General features: G+C 36.4%; 1 protein-coding gene across 4 annotated transcripts in view; it reads left to right on the top strand.

Annotated features, from left to right (window-relative positions):
- Nucleotides 1-22323, top strand: part of LOC149167704 (uncharacterized) — a 223032-nt gene that overhangs the window by 137173 nt on the left and 63536 nt on the right. For all 4 annotated transcript variants that reach the window (XM_089433103.1, XM_089433102.1, XM_089433101.1 and 1 more), the window contains 2 exons: nt 5232-5399; nt 5754-5891. In XM_089433103.1, the coding sequence (XP_089289229.1) occupies nt 5232-5399; nt 5754-5891 (306 nt within the window). The remainder of the gene's footprint in view (nt 1-5231; nt 5400-5753; nt 5892-22323) is intronic.

The following is a 22323-nucleotide window of genomic DNA, read 5'->3' as shown; positions in this document are numbered from 1 at the left end:
CCCATTGAATAAAACCTCATCGCGTCCATTTTTTGGATTAAACCTCGTTCTTTTCCCGACGCGATATGCGTCTGATCAATCACCCAACGGACGATTGTGATCTACCTGGACTTCAACTGGATTAAGTCACGGTTCATAACTTTCTCGGGTTCGGAATTGAAATACCGCTTACGACTTTGAGACCGCGCGAGAAACAACTTCCCGCCTATGAAAACTGCCTTTCTATTTTGATTAACGTCTGTGCATCTTCACCACGCGATGACCGTGGATCTCTTTCCATCAGACGGCTATGATATTTTCTCCACCATTCCTTGTTCGCTGTTATTATCTGTCGATCTAGACGATCCGACAGTTTCCGTTGTGCTAGTCAATCGACCCCAATCTCGATTGAAACTCTCCTCTGTTCGCTTATTGGTGGAATTGCGTTAAACACACATTAATCTCTGCGTTCGGTCCTTCGCGATTTCGTTTGTACACACATATCTTATGCAGAAACACTTTGCTTATAAAGAATTACAATCTAATCACATATGTACTCTACACAGGGTTGAAATCGAATTTCTGTATTCGTAAACTAGTATTTACACAGGTTCTTCTCTCAGGCCTGATTTCCAATATCAATGGCCTCTGTTTCCCTATCTGCTCGTAGGCTTACAATCAAGCTCTATCTAATCTCTGAATTCTAATTCATACTCTAACTAACTAACTCTTCCTATGCCTTTTAGGCCTACATTTATACAAAAGGTTCGATGAACCAATTCTGGTTTAGATCCTTAATAATTTCAACTAAATCCTAAGAATCCTCTCAATCCCAGAAATTATGAACTAATTCCTAATTTAAGATCTACAATTAATTTCCAATCTATCAATCCCTATGAACTCTCAACTATCCTAATTCTCTCATGTTCCCCTTCATTCGAGAACATTTACAATATGCCTCTCAATACTTAATTAGATCCTATTCTCATAAAATCACTCATTAACATTAAAATTACATTAATTTGATGCATAGGAAACCAACTTCCTTAAAACAGAAGACCCCCTATGTCTACTAAAATACAATGATATTTCTGAGCCGAATGCTCTTGCATCAGAGTACCTCAGGCAATTGTTTTAGAGTGAGATCAAAAGATATTTCAAACTTTTGGAAGGGATTATTCAAAGGTTTTGGTACAATTTTGAATTTTTAGCGTAGTCTATCATCCACAAACAGACAAACATAGAGAATTAACCAAGTGATTGAAGACATGCTAAGAATGTATGTTATGGACAAGCCATCCAAGTGGGAACTTGCATTTAGTTGAATTTGCCTACAATAATGTATATCAAGTTTCACTAAACAACAACCCATTTGAAACTTTATATGATAGAAAGTGCAATACTCTAGGCCCTGGTTAGTTGGGACTAGAGTTACTTAGAGAAATGAAAGAGCAAATAGTTAAAGATTAAGCTGAATTTTAAGGCAGCATAGGATAGGTAGAAGAGCTATGCAGATAAATGTAGGAAACCAAGGTAATTTAATGTTGGAGAGCATGTGTTTTTGAAAGTGAGACCAAGGAAAAACTTTTTGAGGATGGGAAGATGCACTAAGCTAGTAGCCAATTATTGTGCTCCATTTGAAATATTGGCTGAGATAGGACCAATTTCATACATGCTTGCATTTCCCACTGCCATAAGAGTGCTTAATATATTTCAGGTGACACTGTTGTAAAAGTATGTGTGTGATCCTAGCCATGTCATTGGTTAGACTTTGATTTAGGTAGAATTAGAAAGAGATTTATAGGTGTAGCTAGCATGTAGATTGGATAGGTGTTGAAATTGTAACTATGATCGGTCTTTATAAGTGCTATTGTACTTTATCATTATGTATTTATTATAAAATTGAAAAAGAAGGAAAAAGAAAATTAGTTTAAAGCATGGGTTTCATGGTCCTTTTACTTGTTTATTAGATGCCTCCATTGTACGCTTCTAGGGTTTTCTTGAGTCGTAAGAGTCATTGTCATATTTATTAGACCCTTCTTGGGCTTTTGTATCATGTAAAGAAAAAATATTTTGAGTCAAAACTAGTCATATTTCACCTCCTCACCAAGTCGGCCTTGCCTTGATGAAGTCGACCCTGTTTGGGGCAATTCAACCCTGTGGAAGCAATATAAATAGAAGGAGAACTCGACCTATTTGGCATCCATCCATCAACAAGTTCAATTTGTAGTGAAGGAAGAGAAAAAAAGTGCAAAGTCAAGGAGAAAGAAGGTCAAATCAAAGGAAGAACAAAATCAAAGTTTTTGGGCATCTTCTCTCTCACACGTGCGAGATTTTTAGGGTTTCTGGGCAAGTTATAGGGGCCGAAATTTCTGCAGTGACTGCAGGTCTGAAATTCTGAGTTGCAGGGAGCCGAAGTTGCAGATTGAAGCAGTTTTGAAGGACTTGACTCTTGTTGACTTTGGCAGAGTTTGTCTACCTGGAAGGAGGGCTGACTTGGTGATTGGAGGAGGTCTTTGTCTTGGTCAAAAGGTCTTGGATTGTCTCACTTTGACTTGGTTCTATTATAGAAGAAGAGTTTGATTGGATTTTCCCCTAGGAGAAGGGTTTTGCCCTAGCCGAGTGCCTACATCTTGTGTCTCTTGTTGTTGTGATTTTCATGCATTTTTGATTTCGTAATTGCTTGACGAAATATAACATAATAAAGAAGTAAAGAAGCCAACTCAAATCACAAGTAATTATCAATAAAAGAGGAATCAAAACCCTAATAACTATGCATTGATTTCTCAACAATAGGAAGGTCAAGATGTTCCAGGACATAGTCATAAGGTAGGTAAATGTCCAATGGCCCCATTACCACTGTGAAAAAGCAACATGGAAGTTAGACGATGTGATGAAGGAGGAATATGCACATTTGTTTTGAAATTTTGATGTAAAATTTATTGTATATAATAGTGATGTGCACCAAAGATGGTGGAAGATATAGAAGCAGGGAATATAATACCGCTAATTTTGATCCCCAAAATAGCCATGTATATGTGTACATGATGAAACATTGAGAGCCAAACAATGATGTAATATCTAAATGCTACATTAAAAATACTAAAAAATTAAAAATACATCACAAGCTGCTGATGAAGAAGGACAAAAGAATGGGGGCTATGATTCCACGAGAGAATAAAACAGGGGGCTTATGGGGCTCAAAAGGGCCAAAATAAGATAATATTATTTTATTGTGAGTCTAAATTCTTTACCTTAACTTTATTAATCAATTGCTTTATGTTTCCTAAATCCTTAGACCTTGGTATTAATTTTCAAGAGAATAACGTGTACTTCTCATGAAGACACATGGGTTATTATGGGCATGCCAATATATTCCATAATTTTGGGCATGCAAAAGGGATTGAATGCTCATTCTAATAGAAGTCTTGTCTCAAAGCCTAAGCTACAACATTAATGCTGTAATAGAAATTATGGAAAATGAATGCATGTGGAAATTATGACCCTATGTGTGGGAAATTGTTGTCATTAGATAAGACTAAAATTACAGCTGAGAATCCTTGGAGCCCCCAGCCATAAGATTTCTTGGCCAGTCTGTGTTGGAGCTATTCACATAAGTGGGTAAGCCTGAGGGATTGTGTGGCAGAGAAAGGGATCCCATTCCTTGGGTTGTGTAGAGTGACAGGGAAGGAGCACTGGTGGATTGGGATAGTTATAAGAGTTTGTAGATAGTGAATTTTCGAGAATTGGGCCATGTGTAAGAGTTAGAGCGAGCCATTGGAGCTATTCACAGAAGTGGGTAAGCCTGAGGGATTGTGTGGCAGAGAAAGGGATCCCATTCCTTGGGTTGTGTAGAGTGACGGGGAAGGAGCATTGGTGGATTGGGATAGTTATATGAGTTTGTAGATAGTGAATTTTCGAGAATTGGGCCATGTGCAAGAGTTAGAGCCAGCCATTGGAGCTATTCACAGAAGTGGGTAAGCCTGAGGGATTGTGTGGCAGAGAAAGGGATCCCATTCCTTGGGTTGTGCAGAGTGACGGGGAAGGAGCACTTGGTGGATTGGGATAGTTGTAAGAGTTTGTAGATAGTGAATTTTCGAGAATTGGGCCATGTGCAAGAGTTAGAGCGAGCCATAGGAGTTTTTGTCATTGTGGACTCATAGCCTTAGCTCAGGGGTGACCTCTTGCGAAATTTCAAAGGTAACTGAGAGTCTATGGTTAGGTGGATCGTCCATCATCTACGACTAGCTGGTGATTAAATTCCTAGAAAGATAGATGTTATGATTCAATTATGTTTATGTTGATTTAATGTTGTTTATGTTAAGAATTGGTTTGTGGTTATGCAATATTGTTTGCATATATAAGTCCGCATCTATATCTATGAATGATTTAATTGTGTTTGTATGAGCCTGCATTGTTATATCTGCATTCATTAATTAGTCAATAGTAGGATAGTGAGGAAATTTGGTATCAAAGTTAAATTCCATGTGAATTAAGTGTGTAGTATGGATGTTGAGTACATTGGTATCAGAGCAAGCAATTGATGGAAATAGGTAGTTTTAAGAAGTACTCCATATTGTCAATGGTGGATAAAGAGTACTGGGTATATTACAGCACACCATCTACTAATGGAATTGCTTGCACTCTCCCTTGGAATGATTTTAATGAAGGCCTGGTTGAGAAAGTCCGAAGCTTCTCCTCAAACACTTTTTAGGGAATGATAACACTCTGCTTTACCAACCAGCTGAGCCCCTCTTAACCAGAGCTGATATTTTTTCGAAGCAGCATGTGAAAAATAATGTAATAATTGTGACCGAGTGACTTGTATGATGTTCCTAAATTTCACCTATATGGGATACAAGATGGAAAGCTGAAAAGATATGCAGAGCTTTTTTGTTTGTACTTATTAGACAATAAGCAGACATTTGTTGATGGCTGTACTGTATATAGGCTATAGCATATCCCGTTATAGTATTGAATCATTATGTCCTCAAAGTTGTTGGCTATTCTATGGAAAAGTGCTCTGATAGTTTCCGGTTCAACTTAATGTCGAGAATGATTTTACAAGTAGCGTTTCTAATATTATTGTTCAAGATGAAACTGTTGGTTTTTTATTGTTCAAGACAAACTTTTGATTTTTTACCTTGAAGTTTCCAGTAATTTAGTGTTTAAATCTCAAATATATTGTATTTTATATTGATGCTTATTATGCTGAAGAATCTGATGCAATCGTATACTGCATAACCTGAAAGGTTGAAGAGATGAAGTTGTCTTTGGAAACTCTTTCATTAGAGAACCAAAATTTGACAGCCCAGAGAGTTGCAGTCCAAACTAGGATGCAGCAACTTGAGAAAAATTCTACAGCTCATTCTCAACTTGAGCAGGATATTGCCATTGCCGCCACTCCAGAAGTTTCAAAAGTATTTTTTCTCATCTTTCTGTTTTCCTGTTATACTGTCCCTGTTGTTCATAGGCTGATGGTTGCACTTATTTTTTCATGGAGGACTGATCTTACATTTTCCTGCTGTTCTATGTTTTTCCATGTTCTAAATGGGGGTTCAAATGTTATCCTTCATTCCTGATGATAACCAAGTATGCAATTTGTGAATCATCAGCATCTAGAGAGGCTGTTTTTAAGGATTGAGATCTGTACGGGGAAAAATGATGAAGATAATTGTTTAAAGTCTGTCCTACAGTCCTAGTGAAGTCTGAAATGGGTCTGTCTTCTCCTCATTTTTCACCGGCATTTCTTTTTGTGATTGAGATACTTGCAGGAATGGCTTGGTGGGGGTTCTGCAAAGGATCCAGTAGCAGAGGCAGCTCGAATTGCAGAGGATTCACGCATGCAGAAAGAGGCAGCTGCTGCCATAGTTGAGAAACTAGTAATTGAAAACACTGAACTTATGGAAAAGGTATGCATGATCATTTAATGTAACTTCTCAAATTTTATCTGTAGAATATTTGCAGTCTTATATGAATGGAAGTGCAAAGATTGAAACCTTTTTATGTAGAAATTTTTAGATTATCGTTCCATATGTTGAACAGCGTTTATGAAACCAATAATGGTGTGAAATTTATCATTAATTTTTAGTGGACAGCTGCTGGACAGGGGGAAACTGTTTGCCACATAATTAAATGGCTTAATACATATGAATACTTTTCCTTGGGGTTACTTTGTGCTCATGTGTATGATTTAATTATCAAAATCATGTGCACGACACACACCTTATTACCAGTGTAGCACGACTCTTATAAGATCCGCGAGTACTTGTGGGTCTTGACGGGTTTTATAGCAAGATGGGTCACTCGCATAGAACCCGCGTTTTCTACCCGTACCCGCCAAAACCCACATAAAACTTGGCTACCCACATTGAACCCGTGAAGAACCATATATGACACACATAGGACCCGCATAAGACCCGTGGAGACCGTCAAAATTTGATTTTTGTTGTTGTTGTTGTTGGAGATCATGTGGAGGGAAAGGGAAAATGGAGGGAAAATTTTGCCAAGTCTTATACGAGTCGTTCCCGAGTCTTATACGGGTCGCTGAGTCAATAGCCAGCTGACTCTTATACGATTACGAGTCATGCAACATTGCTTATAACTAAGAATAGATGGAGAATTTAGGCAAACATTATATTCTTGACATGGTTGGCAACCTGAAATAACACTGAACTGTAAGGGAAAGGTCAGAATTTTGTAGAAGCCAACCATTGGAAAACCAAATAGTGGAAATGCGAGGGATAGGTTGGAACCATTATTTTTAAACTCATTTGACTTAGAATCGAAGTTGGTTAAGTTGACCGATTGGACCAAATGTTGAGAAATCTAGGGCAACATTTAGATTAGGGTTCATTAAATGATTTCTCTGAACTTGACAAGTTCTTGTGATATCATTTAGTCTTTCTAAATTATATTAGTGTTCTTTCCATTATCAAGACAAATGCCAAAAAAAAGATCACAAACACGAGAAAAGGGACACAAGATGTAGGCACTCAACCAGGGCAAAACTTCACTTTGAGGGGAAAACCCAGTCAAATATTTTCTTCAACAAAATCAAATCAAGTTGAGACATATCCAAGACCCTTTAGACTAAGATCATCCTCCATCCATCAAGTCAATGTCCTTAGCCTCGCAACTTTGCTTGCTTCATAACAAACTCAGCTCTTTCTGCAACTGTAATTCGGTCCTTTAATACTGTACCCTCGGCCCTCTCTTGCAACAGTAACTTCGGCCTTGTAGTGTTGTACGTTCGCCCTTTCCTGCAATAGAAGCTTCGGTCCTGCAGTGCTATACCTTTGACCCTTAACAATAACTTCGGTCTTTGGAACGAACAGAGTTTGTTCTTCAAGTTAAATACTCTAGAAGACTTGGAATATAAAGATCTCCATTGAGATACAAGAATATTATTATATATAAAATGTATGAAGAATGATGATACAATTGGTAGAGAGGGCCCTGTATATATAGTCAGGAAGTACCCTTTCACGAAGAGTCATGTCTATAGGGACATGCCTCTTCCTACTAATTATTAGTTAATTAATCGTTGTTTATGTCTTACTATTATTTATATTATGCTTACTATATGTCTCTCTCTGTATATATAATTTATTCATAACATTGCCTTCCTCCTCCAAAAAGATTTGTCCTTAAAGCTTGTTGATGAAAGGGCTTGATTTTTTATTCTGCTACGAATGTCGTCTCGTCTTGGGTCAGTCATATTTGTCGATACAAGTTGATATGATCCTCTAAGTGACAAACAAAATTGTCACACTGAGAAGGGATCAGACCATCTTAAATTAATCTTCTGTTGAATCTTGCAGTGATTGGAAACTTGTGATGAACTGTTATCACTGCACTGAGTTGTGCGCACTTCAGTGTTCTTCGGAACATAAGTTTGTTGTTTATGTTCTAAGTGATACAAATTCGTAGATTGATTGAGATGTATGTTCTTGTGATTGAGATGTAGATAAAGAGTTCCTTTGATTTCCCTTGTCATGTGTATGGGTAGATTCTAATTTTACTTTAGGTTCCAATGTCGTCGAGTTGGTTACAAAATCTTCACTTGGAATTTCCTTCGTCTCAACATCTGAGTGTGTTTTTTCTTTAACTGATATGTCTTCTTCTTGAGTTGTGACATTCACTGGATCAGTATCTGTTACTTTCTCTTCCACTTGGACTTCTACATTTGATGCTTCCTTCTCGATAAACTGTTGCACCTTGTTTTCCAATGACTTCTTGTCCTTCTTAAGCTTCTTAATTTGTGTCAATAATTTTTCACTATTGTCTTTAAGGCGAGGAACTTCTTCATTTTTGTCAAAAGTGATCTTGTCAATTTCATTTTGCATATTTTGTAATACTTTTTTACCTTCTTGAAAGATTACTTTTGAAATATTTGATATATCTTTTGGCGTTACTGAATATTGCTTCAGTGTAACATCTTGGAGTGTTATTTTCTTCTTCCTGTAAGAAAATGTTAAATTTTTCTTTTCGTATTTAAGATGACGGATCCCAGTGTTTCCATCCAAGGTGACCCCAAAATAATGTCACCTTGATCGCTCCATAGGGTTTGAATTGAGAATTGTGATACGAATGTATAATCTCCAACGTTTAATTGTAAATTGGTTATGTCATATATTTTGTTGTTAAAACAGTCAAATTTTTCAATTATATTTGACTCGGGAATCACTAATTGGTTTGCGATTTTAGGTTTTATATAATTTTTATTTTCAGCTGGCGAGATAGCGATAGTAACATCTTTTCCTGCAATAGATCCTTTAATTCTAAATAACAATGATGCATAATTATATTTAGTTTCTGGAAATCTTTCAGCGTTCATTTCCATATTCGGCTCCATTTTGCTTCCTTAGGATGAATTTAGGTTTTAAAAGTAATCCCTTCTTTTCTATAAACCCTTAAAATAACTTTACTTAAATATTCTAAATTCTCTTTTAATAACTTCAAATTAGCGCTTGGAACTAATTGGTATCTCCTTAGTTTCTTCACAACTTTAAATTATTTTGTTTTTTTTTTTTTTTTTTTTTAAATACCCTTAAAATAACTTTACTTAAATATTCTAAATTCTCCTTTAATAACTTCAAATTAGTGCTTGAAACTAATTGGTATCTCCTTAGTTTTTTCACAACTTCAAATTCTTTTTTTTTTTTAATTTTTAATTTTTAAATACTCTATAATAAGGAACTTTCCAATAATATATTTTTCCTTTTAATTTATTTGTTGATTTTTTTTTTTTAAACTCCTTAAAGGTTTGGATTGAATAAATATATAAACCTTATGTAAAAATCTCTCATTGTTTTTTTCTTTCTTTCTTTCTTTTAATATAATAAAAACTTTTAAAATTCCTCTATTGTTTTTTTCTTTCTTTCTTTCTTTTAATATAATAAAAACTTTTAAAATTCCTCTATACTTTACTTGGTTTAAAAATATGTTTAATTAACTCCAAAATAAAACCTCATATCCCGACTTCTGACTTTTTCTCGAAAAATTATTGTTTCCCTTCGTCTTTTAATTTTTCAATTTCTTTTTAAAATTTGAATATTCTTTTTCACTTTATAATAACCCCAATTCAATATGTATTACTTTATTAGTTATTTTTCCAAATCCCACGTGTTATCCTGGCTTTAACTACCGTTTATCTTGCTGTAGTATTTACTTCTTATAACTTAAATTAAAATTAAGCAACTCTTATAACAATTGAAATAATATCGATTTTGTTTTTCCTTCCCTTAGATTGTATGAAAATTCATTACTTTTCATATTAATATAATAGAACAAATAAAGGTAAAAAGGTGTGACTGTACGACAAGGGTGAGACAGATGGATGGGTGGTACAGCTGTACAAACACAGTGCTGTAATTTAATTTTGCTGCAGCAAAGAAGAACAATAAAAAATACCCTGCTTGGTACGTTGTTGCTGTACGAACGATAGTAATAATGCAAGTCAATATCAACAAGACCAAAATAATGATTTTTTCAAATAAAAAGAAGCAGAGCCAACATACGTTCTTCTTTGAAGGAAACATTCTTGAAGAAGTAAATGAATACAAGTACCCCGGGATTGATTTCAACAACAAGCTTAATCGGGAGCACTGCAGAAATAAGATAATTTTAGGAGGGTGGAAAACATTATATGCTCTTCAAAATAGATGTAGAGAGACAGAGTTATGGGATTTGAAAACAATTAAAGTGCTTTTTGGGCTCCTAGTTTGTCCAGTGATATTATATGGGTGTGAATTGTGGGCTAGCAGCATCCCTGTCTCAAAATGGAAGCAAATTGAGAAAATCCAAAAACGTTTGATCATGAGCAAGTTTAAAATAAAAAGTTTGGTGTCTTATGAGATAATGTTGAGTGAAACAGGAGCAACTTCCATCGAAGCAATTGCTATGGTGCGTCTCATGAGGTATCTTCAAAGAATTGGGAAAATGGGAGAAGGTAGATGGCTTAAAGTTATTTTCAATGAAGGAATGAGTGAAAGAAAGAAATCATGGATGAGACAAGACAAAAAATGGATGCAAAAATGGAATATTTTCCTCAATGCATGTCCCACAAATAGCAAGGATTTAAAGAGTTATGTTATGGAGAAGTTTCGTAAGCATATATGGGGAAAAGAGTTGGGTAGAAAGAAGAAGTACTATGTTCAAGAATTCAACCCCACGTGTGATCTCCAACAAAAAGAGTACATTGGAGCTAGCATTCCATGGAGAGCAAAGATTCTTATTGCTCAATTAAGAACTAACTCGCATCAACTACGATGCGAAACAGGTCGGTGGAAAAGGCCTAAAGAAGCTTGGGAAGAGCGGGTGTGTACTTTTTGCACTTCTAGGGCAATGGAATCAGAAAAACATTTCATTTTGGAATGTGATGCTTTCAGAGACATCAGAGACAGTTACAACAGTATGTTAACAACGGTTCCTTGGCATTGTCTTTTCAGTGAGGGGACTGTTAGAAGGTTGGGTCAGCTCATCATTAATTTGAATAATAAGAGGATTGAATTGCAAAAGGCAAAAAACAGGGAAGCTAGTGGTCCCATAGACTATATCTAGTCTCGTGGACGTTAAAAAATTTCATTCATTCATTCATGATTCAATCGATGAGTTATTTGAAATGACAGTTCGCTGGTTTAAATGACAGTGTTGCAGATTACAGGTGGGAAGAAGACAATGTGAAAGAGAGTGGTATGGGGCGGGGTATCGATCAGAGCAGTGACGACAGGGTAGATATCAGGGATTGTGGCTGCTTGCCGCAACTTGCTGTTGGACGACAACAAATTCTTTTGTTTGTTTGTTTTATTTATTAAATTTTTTATAATATATATTTTGATTTTGATTTTTAAATTTTTCCTTTTTCATATATCATTTTTTTTACAATTTATTATTATTATTATTATTTTTTTATTTTACTTTTATTTTTTTATTTTTTATTTCTTTTTATTTTTTATTTTTTAACTTTTGTTTTTATTTTTTCAAATTTTTTTGTTTTGTTTGTAACTATATATACCTTTTTTTTTTTTTAATAATGGCCAAGGGCCTTTGACGAACTCAGCAACGAAGAAACTCCAAAAGTTTGTAGCGAAACACTTCAACGACAACGAAGTTAACGAATTTCAATGGTTAAAGACCTGGATCAAACTGGCTCTGTGCAGCGGTTGCGACTAGAGGATCGAACAACTTTGATACCAAATGGAATGAACAAAGTTCGTTCTTCAAGTTAAACACTCCAGAAGACTTGGAATATAAAGATCTCCATTGAGATACAAGAATATTATTATATATAAAATGTGTGACGAATGATGATACAATTGGTAGAAAGGGCCCTGTATATATAGTCAGGAAGTACCCTTTCACAAATAGTCGTTTTGTAGAGACATGCCTCTTCCTACTAATTATTAGTTAATTAATCGTTGTTTATGTCTTAGAAATATTTATGTTATTCTTACTATATATATATATATATATATATATATTATTCATAACAGTCTTCTCCTGCAATTATAACTTCCTTCTTTAGGCTACTTCACATCACTTAAAAGTCGCATATAGAACTTATTTGTCTCTTCTCCAACTAGGTTGAGTTTACTTTGCTATATATAGTTGTTTCTGCCTATTCTATTGGGGTTGACATGAATGGTAGGAGAGGCCGACTTGATAGAGGACAAAACCGACTTGATGGAGGAGGATAAGACACAATTTTGACATAGAAATTTTCTTTCTTTGACACAATGAACCCAAGAAGGGTCTCTTGCATAATGACTTTGCCTCAACAAAAATCCAAGAGCACTTAAAGGGTGCTTTGACCTATTTGACCATTGACCCAAGCATGAAACCAATGCTTTAATAAGTCAATTTATTTTTACAATAATTTTTTTTTTTTCTTTCTTTTGATAAATACATTACATCATGACTTAAATACAATAATGAAGACCGACACTAGTTACATTCTTCAACACTCCCTCTTCACTAGGGAGTTATTCATAATTACATATATACATACGTACATGGAAGATCTCAAAATGATATGAAGAGTCATAACACACGTAGTGCTACAAATTAGATACTTGACCAAGGTATCTAATCAGGTGGGACTAAGGTGTGTTCCAAGCTTTAGCCACTCTAGGTACCATCAGGGTTTAGCTCTAACACCAACCCAGGGATCTAGGTGCGTATCCAAGGTTGGAGCTTAAGACCAACACCTCTCTCCCTACTTTGGGATCTAGGCATCAACACATAGGCCAACCAGATGTCCTCCCAAGCGTCTTGTCGCCCTAAGATGCTTCATCTCTCCCTATAAACTAAATCAGATATCCACTAGTCCAAGCATGCTTCGAAATGTTCAACCTTCTTATGGAGAGATCCTCACAACCCCAATTAGTAATAAACTTTCGATATATATATATATATATATATATATATATATATATATATATATATATATATATATATAGTTAACTCAAACCTTCTGGGTTCTTAAATACATTGATGCTGCTTAGGTCATCATCATATTATCCAACCACATTTTCGTTGGAAGTTAACTTCTACGGCAACTCCAAACTCAGCTTTAGCACTTCTTCCAAAACATCCATGTTTTGTTTAAAACTTTGACATCCACGAATATCTATTAGTAATGCTTCAACTATTCTCCGATCTCAAACGTCCTTGTGACCTTTTCATCAAGTCATTCACTTCTCTTCAATTTCCTTCTCAACTAGGGAGATATACACTTTTCTTTATCCAAGTGACTTGGGGATAAGTCCAACAACTATTTTAGTCTTCGAGTCAAACAAGCTCTTCTCTTTGCATCAACAATTCATCAGAGAATCTAGATCTTCCAAAATTTCAGGAATATTATTCCTTCACATGGCAACAAGGTCATTTATTGAACTTAAATGCCATCAAGGTTCTCACAACTCCCACTTTCCATCATGTTCAACATCATCAAATCATCATCAAATATGAGGTAAGCATCTTCATCATCTTGAAGACTATGTACTTGCAAACCTATGAATCGCTCCCTCCCTGTCTCATTTATATATTCTTTTGTTCACTGGTCTACTTACTAGCGATCGAGAGGAACCAATTATCTGTTGAGACCCACTCGTGAATCAGTTTGGTAGGTTGCGAACACTTGTTTTCTCCCGTCCCATTTTGCCACTTTATTATCATTGCAATGATTCAGTTGTTCTCAACAACCACACATTCCCTCTATAAAATTAGAGTGGTGATATTTATATTAAATGTATTCAATTCGTATTCTTTTCGTGCATGCAAACCCTTGCGATTTTGTACTCACGAAGAAGTCCACGATCACAAGCTCCTAGGGTTCGACCGGTCTCTCGTACCTTCATCCAATTCAGTACAAATAAAACAAAGTTAGCTTCTGCAGGAAGGCATCGTTAGGTAAACCCTAGCCACTACTTGACCGCTTGGTCTAGGCAATCAGATGTGTAGAGATTGGGTATTTGAAAATCTGAATAAACAATGCAGTGTGCAGTGTTGATTTATGTAAGGTAAATCCTACCCTCCCCTTAGTCCAGACGATCAAATGCATAGAGATTGGATATTTGAAGGTCTGAAAATCTGATTAAAATACGATGTGTGTTGTTGATTTAAAATGTGCCGCGATAATTGCCCCTGTAGGTGTTCTCAGTACTGAGAAAAGAAGATATTGGACCGTACGAGATTTCACGACGATATGTTGAGGCATTGTATGTGAATGAATCCTATTTGTCTGTCCAAACAATATATAATTGTGCTATTAAAATTGAGAATGAAGCAATAGTGACCTTATTAATCTATTTTTACATAAAATTCAAGTAATAAATAATAAGCAACAAATAAATAATAAATTAATCTCGTTTTACATAAATAATAAATAATAAACAATGTAAGAATAATTATTATTATATTAAAAGTTAATTTAAAGGTTAAAAAAATATAAGAATTTTAAATTATATAACTTTTTTTTCTTTTGCTTAATATTGCCGCTCTTGATCATCTGTTTCCTGTAAATTTTGGGGAAACTTCTAGCTGTTCCCGATACCCATACCCAAATTCGCAACGTTCTCCCATTCCAGAAACTCATGCAACATAGATGATGATAATAATAATAATAATATTGGTGATTGAATTAAACATTAAACAATTGAGATTGATTAAGGATAAGTTAAGTGATTTTCCATCATATATATATTATTACCCTTTGAAACAAAGGTGACTTACTAATTTTGGAAAGCCATGGTGGCAATGATAGACATGACTTTCTATTTTTAGAAAGTCACTTTAGAATAGTCATAAATGAATTTTCATTCAAGGAAATTCATCTCTTAGCTGCCAATTTTCAACACTCCCTCTCAACTAGGGAAAGATTTCTCTTTGACACATGGATCTCTGTAATCTCTGCTTTGGAACAATGATGTTACAATCTAATGAAGAAGAATCATCACAGGGGAGATTCATCCATCACCCTATATTCACTTGGGGGAATTGCCACTTGCCAACATATGACAAGGATCTTGCACAACCAAGTCTTATCATTGCTTGGGGGATAATCCGCTTGTCAAGGATCTCACACAACCAAGTCATATCTCTGCTTGGGGGGATAACTCACTTGATAAGGATCTCTCACAACCAAGTCACATCTCTGCTTGGCGGGATCCACTGGTCAACGCATGATAAGGATCTCGCACAACCAAGTCTCATCGTTGGTTGGGGGGATCCACTTGTCAACACATGGAAATGATCTCACTCAACCAAGTCTCATCTCTTCTTGGGGGATTCACTTGTCAACACATGAAAAGGATCTCGCACATCCAAGGCTCATCACTGCTTGGGGGGATCCACTTGTCAACACATGACAATGATCTTGCACATCCAAGGCTCATCACCTATGACTACCCTCTCTAGGAAGGCTCACATCTATTAACCCAAGATGCTCTCTGAAAACCAAGAACTTTCCTTTCGACAAAAACTTGGTAAGAATGTCGACGATTTGGTCATTAGTCGCTATATGATGGAGTCTTACTGCTCCTCTCTGCACCATATCCCGGATATAGTGATATTTGATCTCAATATGCTTGGACTTGTCATGGAACACAAGATTTTTTGCAAGTCGAATCCCACTCTTATTGTCGCAGTAAATTACTGTTGTGTCCAGAACATGCTCAAACAACTCTCCAAAGAGCTTCCTCAGCCATACTGCCTCACAACTAGCCATGCTAGTAGCAATGTACTCAACTTCAACCATGCTGGGCGCTATAAAATTTTGCGTCCTGCAGATCCAAGATATCATGGCAAACCCTAAGTTGAAGCAACACTTAGAAGTGCTTTTTCTATCAATAGAGTTACCAACCGAGTCAACATTTGAGAATCCATGTAGTCTTATATCACCGGTAGTATATTTCAATCCCAGATTGATGGTCCCATGCAAGTATCTCAGCACATGATTTGCAACAATCCAGCTTGCATGAGATGGTTTAATCATATATTGGCTCAAAATATTGACCGCAAAACATATGTCCGGTCTAATGTTCACTAAGAACATCAATGCCCCAATCAGTTGTCAATACTTTGAAGGATTTGCCAAATCAGGACTTGCAACTTCACCCACACATCTTCTTGAAGTTCATCTCCATTGGAGTATTCATGGATTACATTTTGTCATACCAAGTCTTTCAAGTAGTTTGACAACATATTTTCCTTGAGAAATGAAAATTTCACAACGTTTCTGCCATAGTTCAAGACCCATAAAGTAGTGCATTAAATGAAGATCTTTCATTTCAAATTCGGAAGCTAACTCCTTCTTACATTGGAGAATAAGAGGTTCACTATCGGTCATAAATAAATCATCAACATACAACACCAAAATCAAAGGCATACCTTGGATTGTCTAGAAGTAAAGATTTGGATATGCTTTACTTCTAGTAAAAGCAAACTTCATCAAGAAGCTGTCAATGCGGGCATACCAATCTCTTGGAGCTTGCTTTAAACCATAGAGGGATTTCTTTAGTCTACACACATGAGTTTTCCAGTCATGTACTTCAAAGCCTTGTGGTTTTCCCACAAATATTTCTTCCTTCAGGTAGCCATGCGAAAAAGCAATCTTCACATCCATTTGGTGAAGAGCACATCCTTGGCTCTCAACTAGAGACACAATGGATTGGATGGTTTTATAATGGGCAATTGGTGCAAAGATCTCATCATAGTCTATTCCCTCTTCTCGAGAGAAACCTTTGGCTACAAATCTAGCTTTATATTTTTCAATACTGCAATTTGCACCATGTTTAATTTTATACAACCATTCAGAAGACAACATATTTATCTTGGGGTCTTGGAACTACTTCCCATATATCATTATGAATAATGGACTCATATTCTTTAGCAATTGCATCTTTCCACACTTGATCTTTCACAACTTCTTCAAAAGTGCATGGTTCAACTTGAATAATGTTGCTCATGGCTACAACATATCCCTGGAACCGACATGGTTTCTTTCTTTCTCTAAAGGTTCCTTTGGGGGAAACATGTTTATCAACATCTTAAAGAGTGTCACGAAGCCATAATGGCCTCTTTTTAGTAGGTTGATCACATGGAGGAGGATCCAAGGGGTCCATGGGCTCCTTGGGTTCATTAGCAAGATCAGTTTCAACCTCAGGATCTTCTTGTATTTCAAATGCATCATCTTGTCTATCAACATTAGCAGGAGGAAGAGGAGTGTCTCTTGCCTTTCCAAGAGCTGCATCTTCATCAAATGTTACATCCCTGCTAAACTCTATATTTCTTTGACCATGTACGTATATTCTGTAACCTTTAGAATTCTCACAATAACCAACAAACGTACCTTTCTTACCTGAAGCTTCTAGCTTGTTCCTATTTTCTTTTGGCACATGGAAGTAGATAGGACAACCAAAGATCCTCAGGTGCCCAACTTCGGGCTTTTCACCAGCGAAGACATCTTTAGGAGTCTTGTTGTTTAGGGCATTGTGAGTAGATCTATTTTGTACATAGACTGCTGTGTTAGCAACGTCTCCCCATAGAAACTTTGGTAGTGTTTTATCATGCAACATAACTTTGATTTCTTTCATGACAGTTCTATTCTTTCTCTTGGCCACACCATTTTGTTCTGGGTTATATGGAACAATTGTCTCTTTTCTGATTCCAACTTCTTTGGAAAAGTCAATGAAATCATTGGAAGTGAACTCTCCTCCATTGTCAGATCTGAAGATTTTAATTTGCTTTCAAGGTTGTTTTTCTACAAGAGCTTTGTAATCTTTGAACATGTTAAATGCTTGACTTTTATTTTTCAGAAAATAAATCCATGTCTTGCGAGAAAAATCATCCCCAAAGATTATATAATACAAGTAACCACCAAGAGAAGTTATGGGCATTGGTCCACGTTAATTAGAATGTACAAGATGCAATGATTGATTGGTTTTGCTTTTGCTTGAAGGGAATGGTCCCTTCACTTGCTTTCCACTTGTGCACCCTTGACAAACACCATCATGATCAGATATGATCTCCGACATTCTAGAAACCATCTTTCTGACATGAGGTAATGCTTTATAGTGAAAATGAGCGAACCTTAGGTGCCAAAGTTCACTTTGATGATTGCTATCATGGAATAGCGCATGAATTGGTCTTCCATTGACTTTGTACAAGCTTTCACATCTTGATCATAGAGTGAAGGCATCTCTCATGCTAGATCTCATCGGCCATGTTAGAACTTTACCATTTATAAAAACAACTTTCTTTCCTTTATCTTCTAAAGCAAATATGGATACAAGACTCTTTTTCAAACCAGGTACGTACAAAGCTTCTTGAAGTGAAATAGTTTTACCTTGATCCTGATGGAAAGAAACAAATCCAGATCCCTTTATAGGATATATAGAATTATCTTCAAGAATGATTTTCAAATCTGTCTCCCTTTCAACTAGATTGGAGAGCACTTCTTTATAACTAGTAAAGTGCCTTGAGGCATCATTATCAACCAACCAGTTGTCACAGGAATCTACAGGAGAGGAACTAGCAAAAGCAGAAACAAGAAAGTATTTTGATTGAGTTTCAACTGCATTGTTATGATACCTTGGGTTCCTTGAAGGACGAAAGCTCTCTTTACGAGAAGAGGGATCTTCTCTTCTTCTTCTATAATCAGATTCATTGGAATGATTGTTGATGTTGGGTCTTGGCGCTCTTCTATTTTCTGGATAATCATGGGCATAGTGGCCATTCTTATGGCAGTTGTAGCATTGGATTTTTGTTAAGTCTCTGCTCCATTTAAAGGAACTGTTGGGAACGAGGTTTCTTTGAATAGTGATGGCCTCTTGTTCCTTTCTTCTTCTTTCCTTTCTTCTCCCTCCTCATGCTTGAGAATTCTTCCTCTGGAAATCATTCTGACCTCTTCTTGATTACACTTTCCCAGGTGCTCATCAAATGTAGGAAACTTGTCATTATTACTGATGGTTGTAATAAAAGTTTACCAAGAAGAAGGAAGTCCTCCAAGCATAATTAACACCAGATCTTTATCAGAAACAACTTCACCAGAAGTCAACAACTGATCTTTGAGTTTTGATATCCTCATGAAATATGTTTGAATGGTCTCTCCTCTGTTCATCTTAATATCCTTGAGTTGATTCTTCAAAGCGAGAATTTGATTCAAGTTGTTCACTTGATACATTCCAATCAACTTGTCATACATTTCTTTGGCTTTCTTCAAATTGGAGACATAAGTGATGAGGTGGTCTCCAAGAGAATCAAGGATAATCTTTTTAGCGTTGACTTCTCCTTTCTTGTATCTGGCCTTGATAGCAGCATTGGAGTTTTCAGCTAGTTCTACTATCTCTCTTTCAACATACTCTTGAACATCATGTTCCTCAAGAGTAATATCCAATCTAGCCTTCCAAGGGAAGAAGTTTGAAGCATCAACCAACTTCTCTTCATTCTTAAAGGAAGACATCTTGATTTGCTCAATGTTTCAATAGATAATAGAAAGAGACAATAAGAGATATTTCAATAGTAAATGAGATATTTCAACAACAAAAAAGAAGAGATATTTCAACAGAAAATGAGCAGCGAGTAGAAGGAACAACAAGAGATATTTCAGCAGATAAGGCTTGCAAATAGAGTGGACAACACTTGATATTGCAGCAGAAAATGGGTTTTAAATAGAGTGGACAACTAGTGATTTTTCAGCAAAAAATGAGCTACAAATAGAAGAGGCAACAAGTGATTTGCCGGTAGAAAATGCGCTGCAAATAGAAGAGACAACTGATTTTTCAGTAGAAAATGAGCTACAAATAGAAGGGAAACAAGAGAAATTTCAGCAGAAAATGAGTTGGGGTAGCAAGTGATATTTCTGCAGAAAATGGGAAGGGATAAAATCTTGACTTCTTGGACTTGTCTTCACCAAAGCTCTCATACCATGTTGAAATTATGAAGTTCTATGCTGTAACGATTACTTATTCCAAAACTTCTTTCTTCTGCAGTATTAGTTAAGCAATTGTAGGTAGAACATACACCATATAAACCATTCGCAAAAATGAAGACAACCTATAACACAAAGGGATACAAAGAATTTAGGCCCAATGACCAGGGCAAAACCCACAAGGGGAAAACCCAACTAGATTTTTCTTCTATTAGAAATTAATTGTTTAGCAGAGATACAAAATACAATGAGAGAAAGAAGAAGTCCACCCAAATCTGAAGAAGATCTCTGATAGTAGTAGTTGATGCATAAACTTAATCACTTTGGCTCACCAAGATTTGCTTGTACTCTTCCAGACTCTCTCTCTCTCACACACACAATTCTTCTTTAGTCTCTCTAACTCTCTCTTTCTCAAGTTCATACTCTCCTTTCACATTGCACAAGTGAGTGTAAAGGGAGAATGAGAGGCTCACACATATATAGGAGGAGGAAGGAGGAATTTTGGTAAAACACTCTTGGGAAAAATGGCCCAAGAATTTCCAGATTTGGAATTTAACTTTAAATGTGACTGGAAATGAAACAAACTCAACTCTAAATAGTGAGATAGACAATATTTAGCAAGATAAAGTTAAAATGTGGGATTTTTGAGGTGTAACTTGGAAAAGTGCTGAAATCACTGTCTTTGTTGCAGATCATGTATGCTACAACCAATAAATCCTTGGATCTGCAAAAGAATTCAACTAGATACAGGTATAAAATGTGCAAATAATATAACTTCCCCAAGGCAATGCTTGCTAACAACATAAATAAAAGAATAAACCAATGAACACTTAAATCCTAAACTAATGCTTAAAATAAAAGATTTAGAATTTTTGTAGAAAAATTGGTTGTTGAGTTTATACCTATGCCCAACTTACCTCACCCTTGTGGGAGAGTGAAATCAACACCTTCTTAGGTCGATCTAGCTTGATAAATCAAGTTAGTGGGTTTAGTCTCAAGGAGAAGTTACCCCCACTATTAGCGTAATACTCTTAAAAAAGTTAAAGCCCAACTCGGAGCGCTCTCTTCAGTGTGGTATCTCTGGTCTTAGATCATGTGTGAAGATGTATATGAAATCCTGCACAATTTGAAGCTCCCCTTCAGAATGGTTTAGTTAGTTGGTTTGATCCACCTATAAAACAAAAAGACCAAGTGGGGTTGCCCCCTAATTTTCTTGTTCCATGTGACTATGGAACCCCTCAATGGCATGATATGTTAACTTCTGTGTGGTTTTATTGATTATTAAGTTTATTAGGTTAAACTCCAATAACATAAGATCAATGAAAAAAATGAAGATAAAAACCACTCCACATAATGTATATATAAATTATAGGCAATGGTTTGCAAAAGTAAGCTCTTTATTATTTGATGATACAAATCTCATATGACAACAACAACAAAATGAGGGGAGGCTATGATCGAATATTCACCCTATGAGTGACATCAGTTAAAGATTTATTAAACTAAGGTATTACAGACTCATGTGCTGGTGTGTGTTCTGTGTTATTGAAACAACGGATCGATCAGATTGCTAATACACAGACAATAAAATGGAAAGACAACAGAGAAATACAGTAAGCAACACAAAGACACAAACAATTTTAATAAGGAGTTCACCCTATTCTCCAGGGCTACGTCTCCGGTCCAGCTTTCAGTGGTGGCCTTGTTTTATTGTGCCTTTGGGCAGAGAATTTACAATACAGGGACTCAATGTGAGTTCACCTGAAGCAGGTTTTTGCTTGGCAGGGTGGTTCTTGGATTTACCAAGTCATTGGAGTACACAAACCCTTCTTCTCCCTACCAGTTCTGTGACCTTTTGGTCTACAGTGGAAAGAGCCAAATGTGATGCTTAGTCCAGACAAATTCCTCTATGGGATGGCTTGAATCTTCAAGCTCTCTGGTGCTCGACGCTGCCTATGGTCAGCTCGGCCCTCTGTCTCTTCTACTTTGCTTTACTGTTCTCTGTGTTCAGTCCTCCTCTCAGGGTTCACTATTCACTGTCTCTCTTGGTCGCTTGGACTCTACTCAACTCTAACTGATTCGACTATCTCTGTTCATGGCTTTAGCCATTCGATCCCTATGCCTGTTCGGTTCCTCTTCCGCCTGTGCCGATTCACCTTCTGCAGCTGCGCTTGGAGTTTCCTGCGTTCGGCGTCATCATGAACGCTTAGGGAGTGGCCACTTGTCCTCCTCTAAATGGCCTCAGCATGCTTCGTCGGTTTGTTTTTTCAGTTACGCCGTGGATGCGTTCTTCCTCCTCCGTGGCGGTCAAACGGATTCCAAACCCCTTTAGAACGCAACTGAATTTCTTGTCGATTCTGCTTTTTTCCATTGGGCGCGATCTCAGTTGTCTGATTTGGACCCTCCAGATC

This window comes from Pinus tabuliformis, chromosome 5_1 (genome assembly GCF_031772625.1).
Source record: "Pinus tabuliformis cultivar Carrire ecotype Pingquan chromosome 5_1, CPIR1, whole genome shotgun sequence".
Lineage (NCBI taxonomy): Eukaryota > Viridiplantae > Streptophyta > Pinopsida > Pinales > Pinaceae > Pinus > Pinus tabuliformis.
Note: the sequence above shows the minus strand (reverse complement) of the source record. Positions and strands in the feature narration are given on the sequence as shown.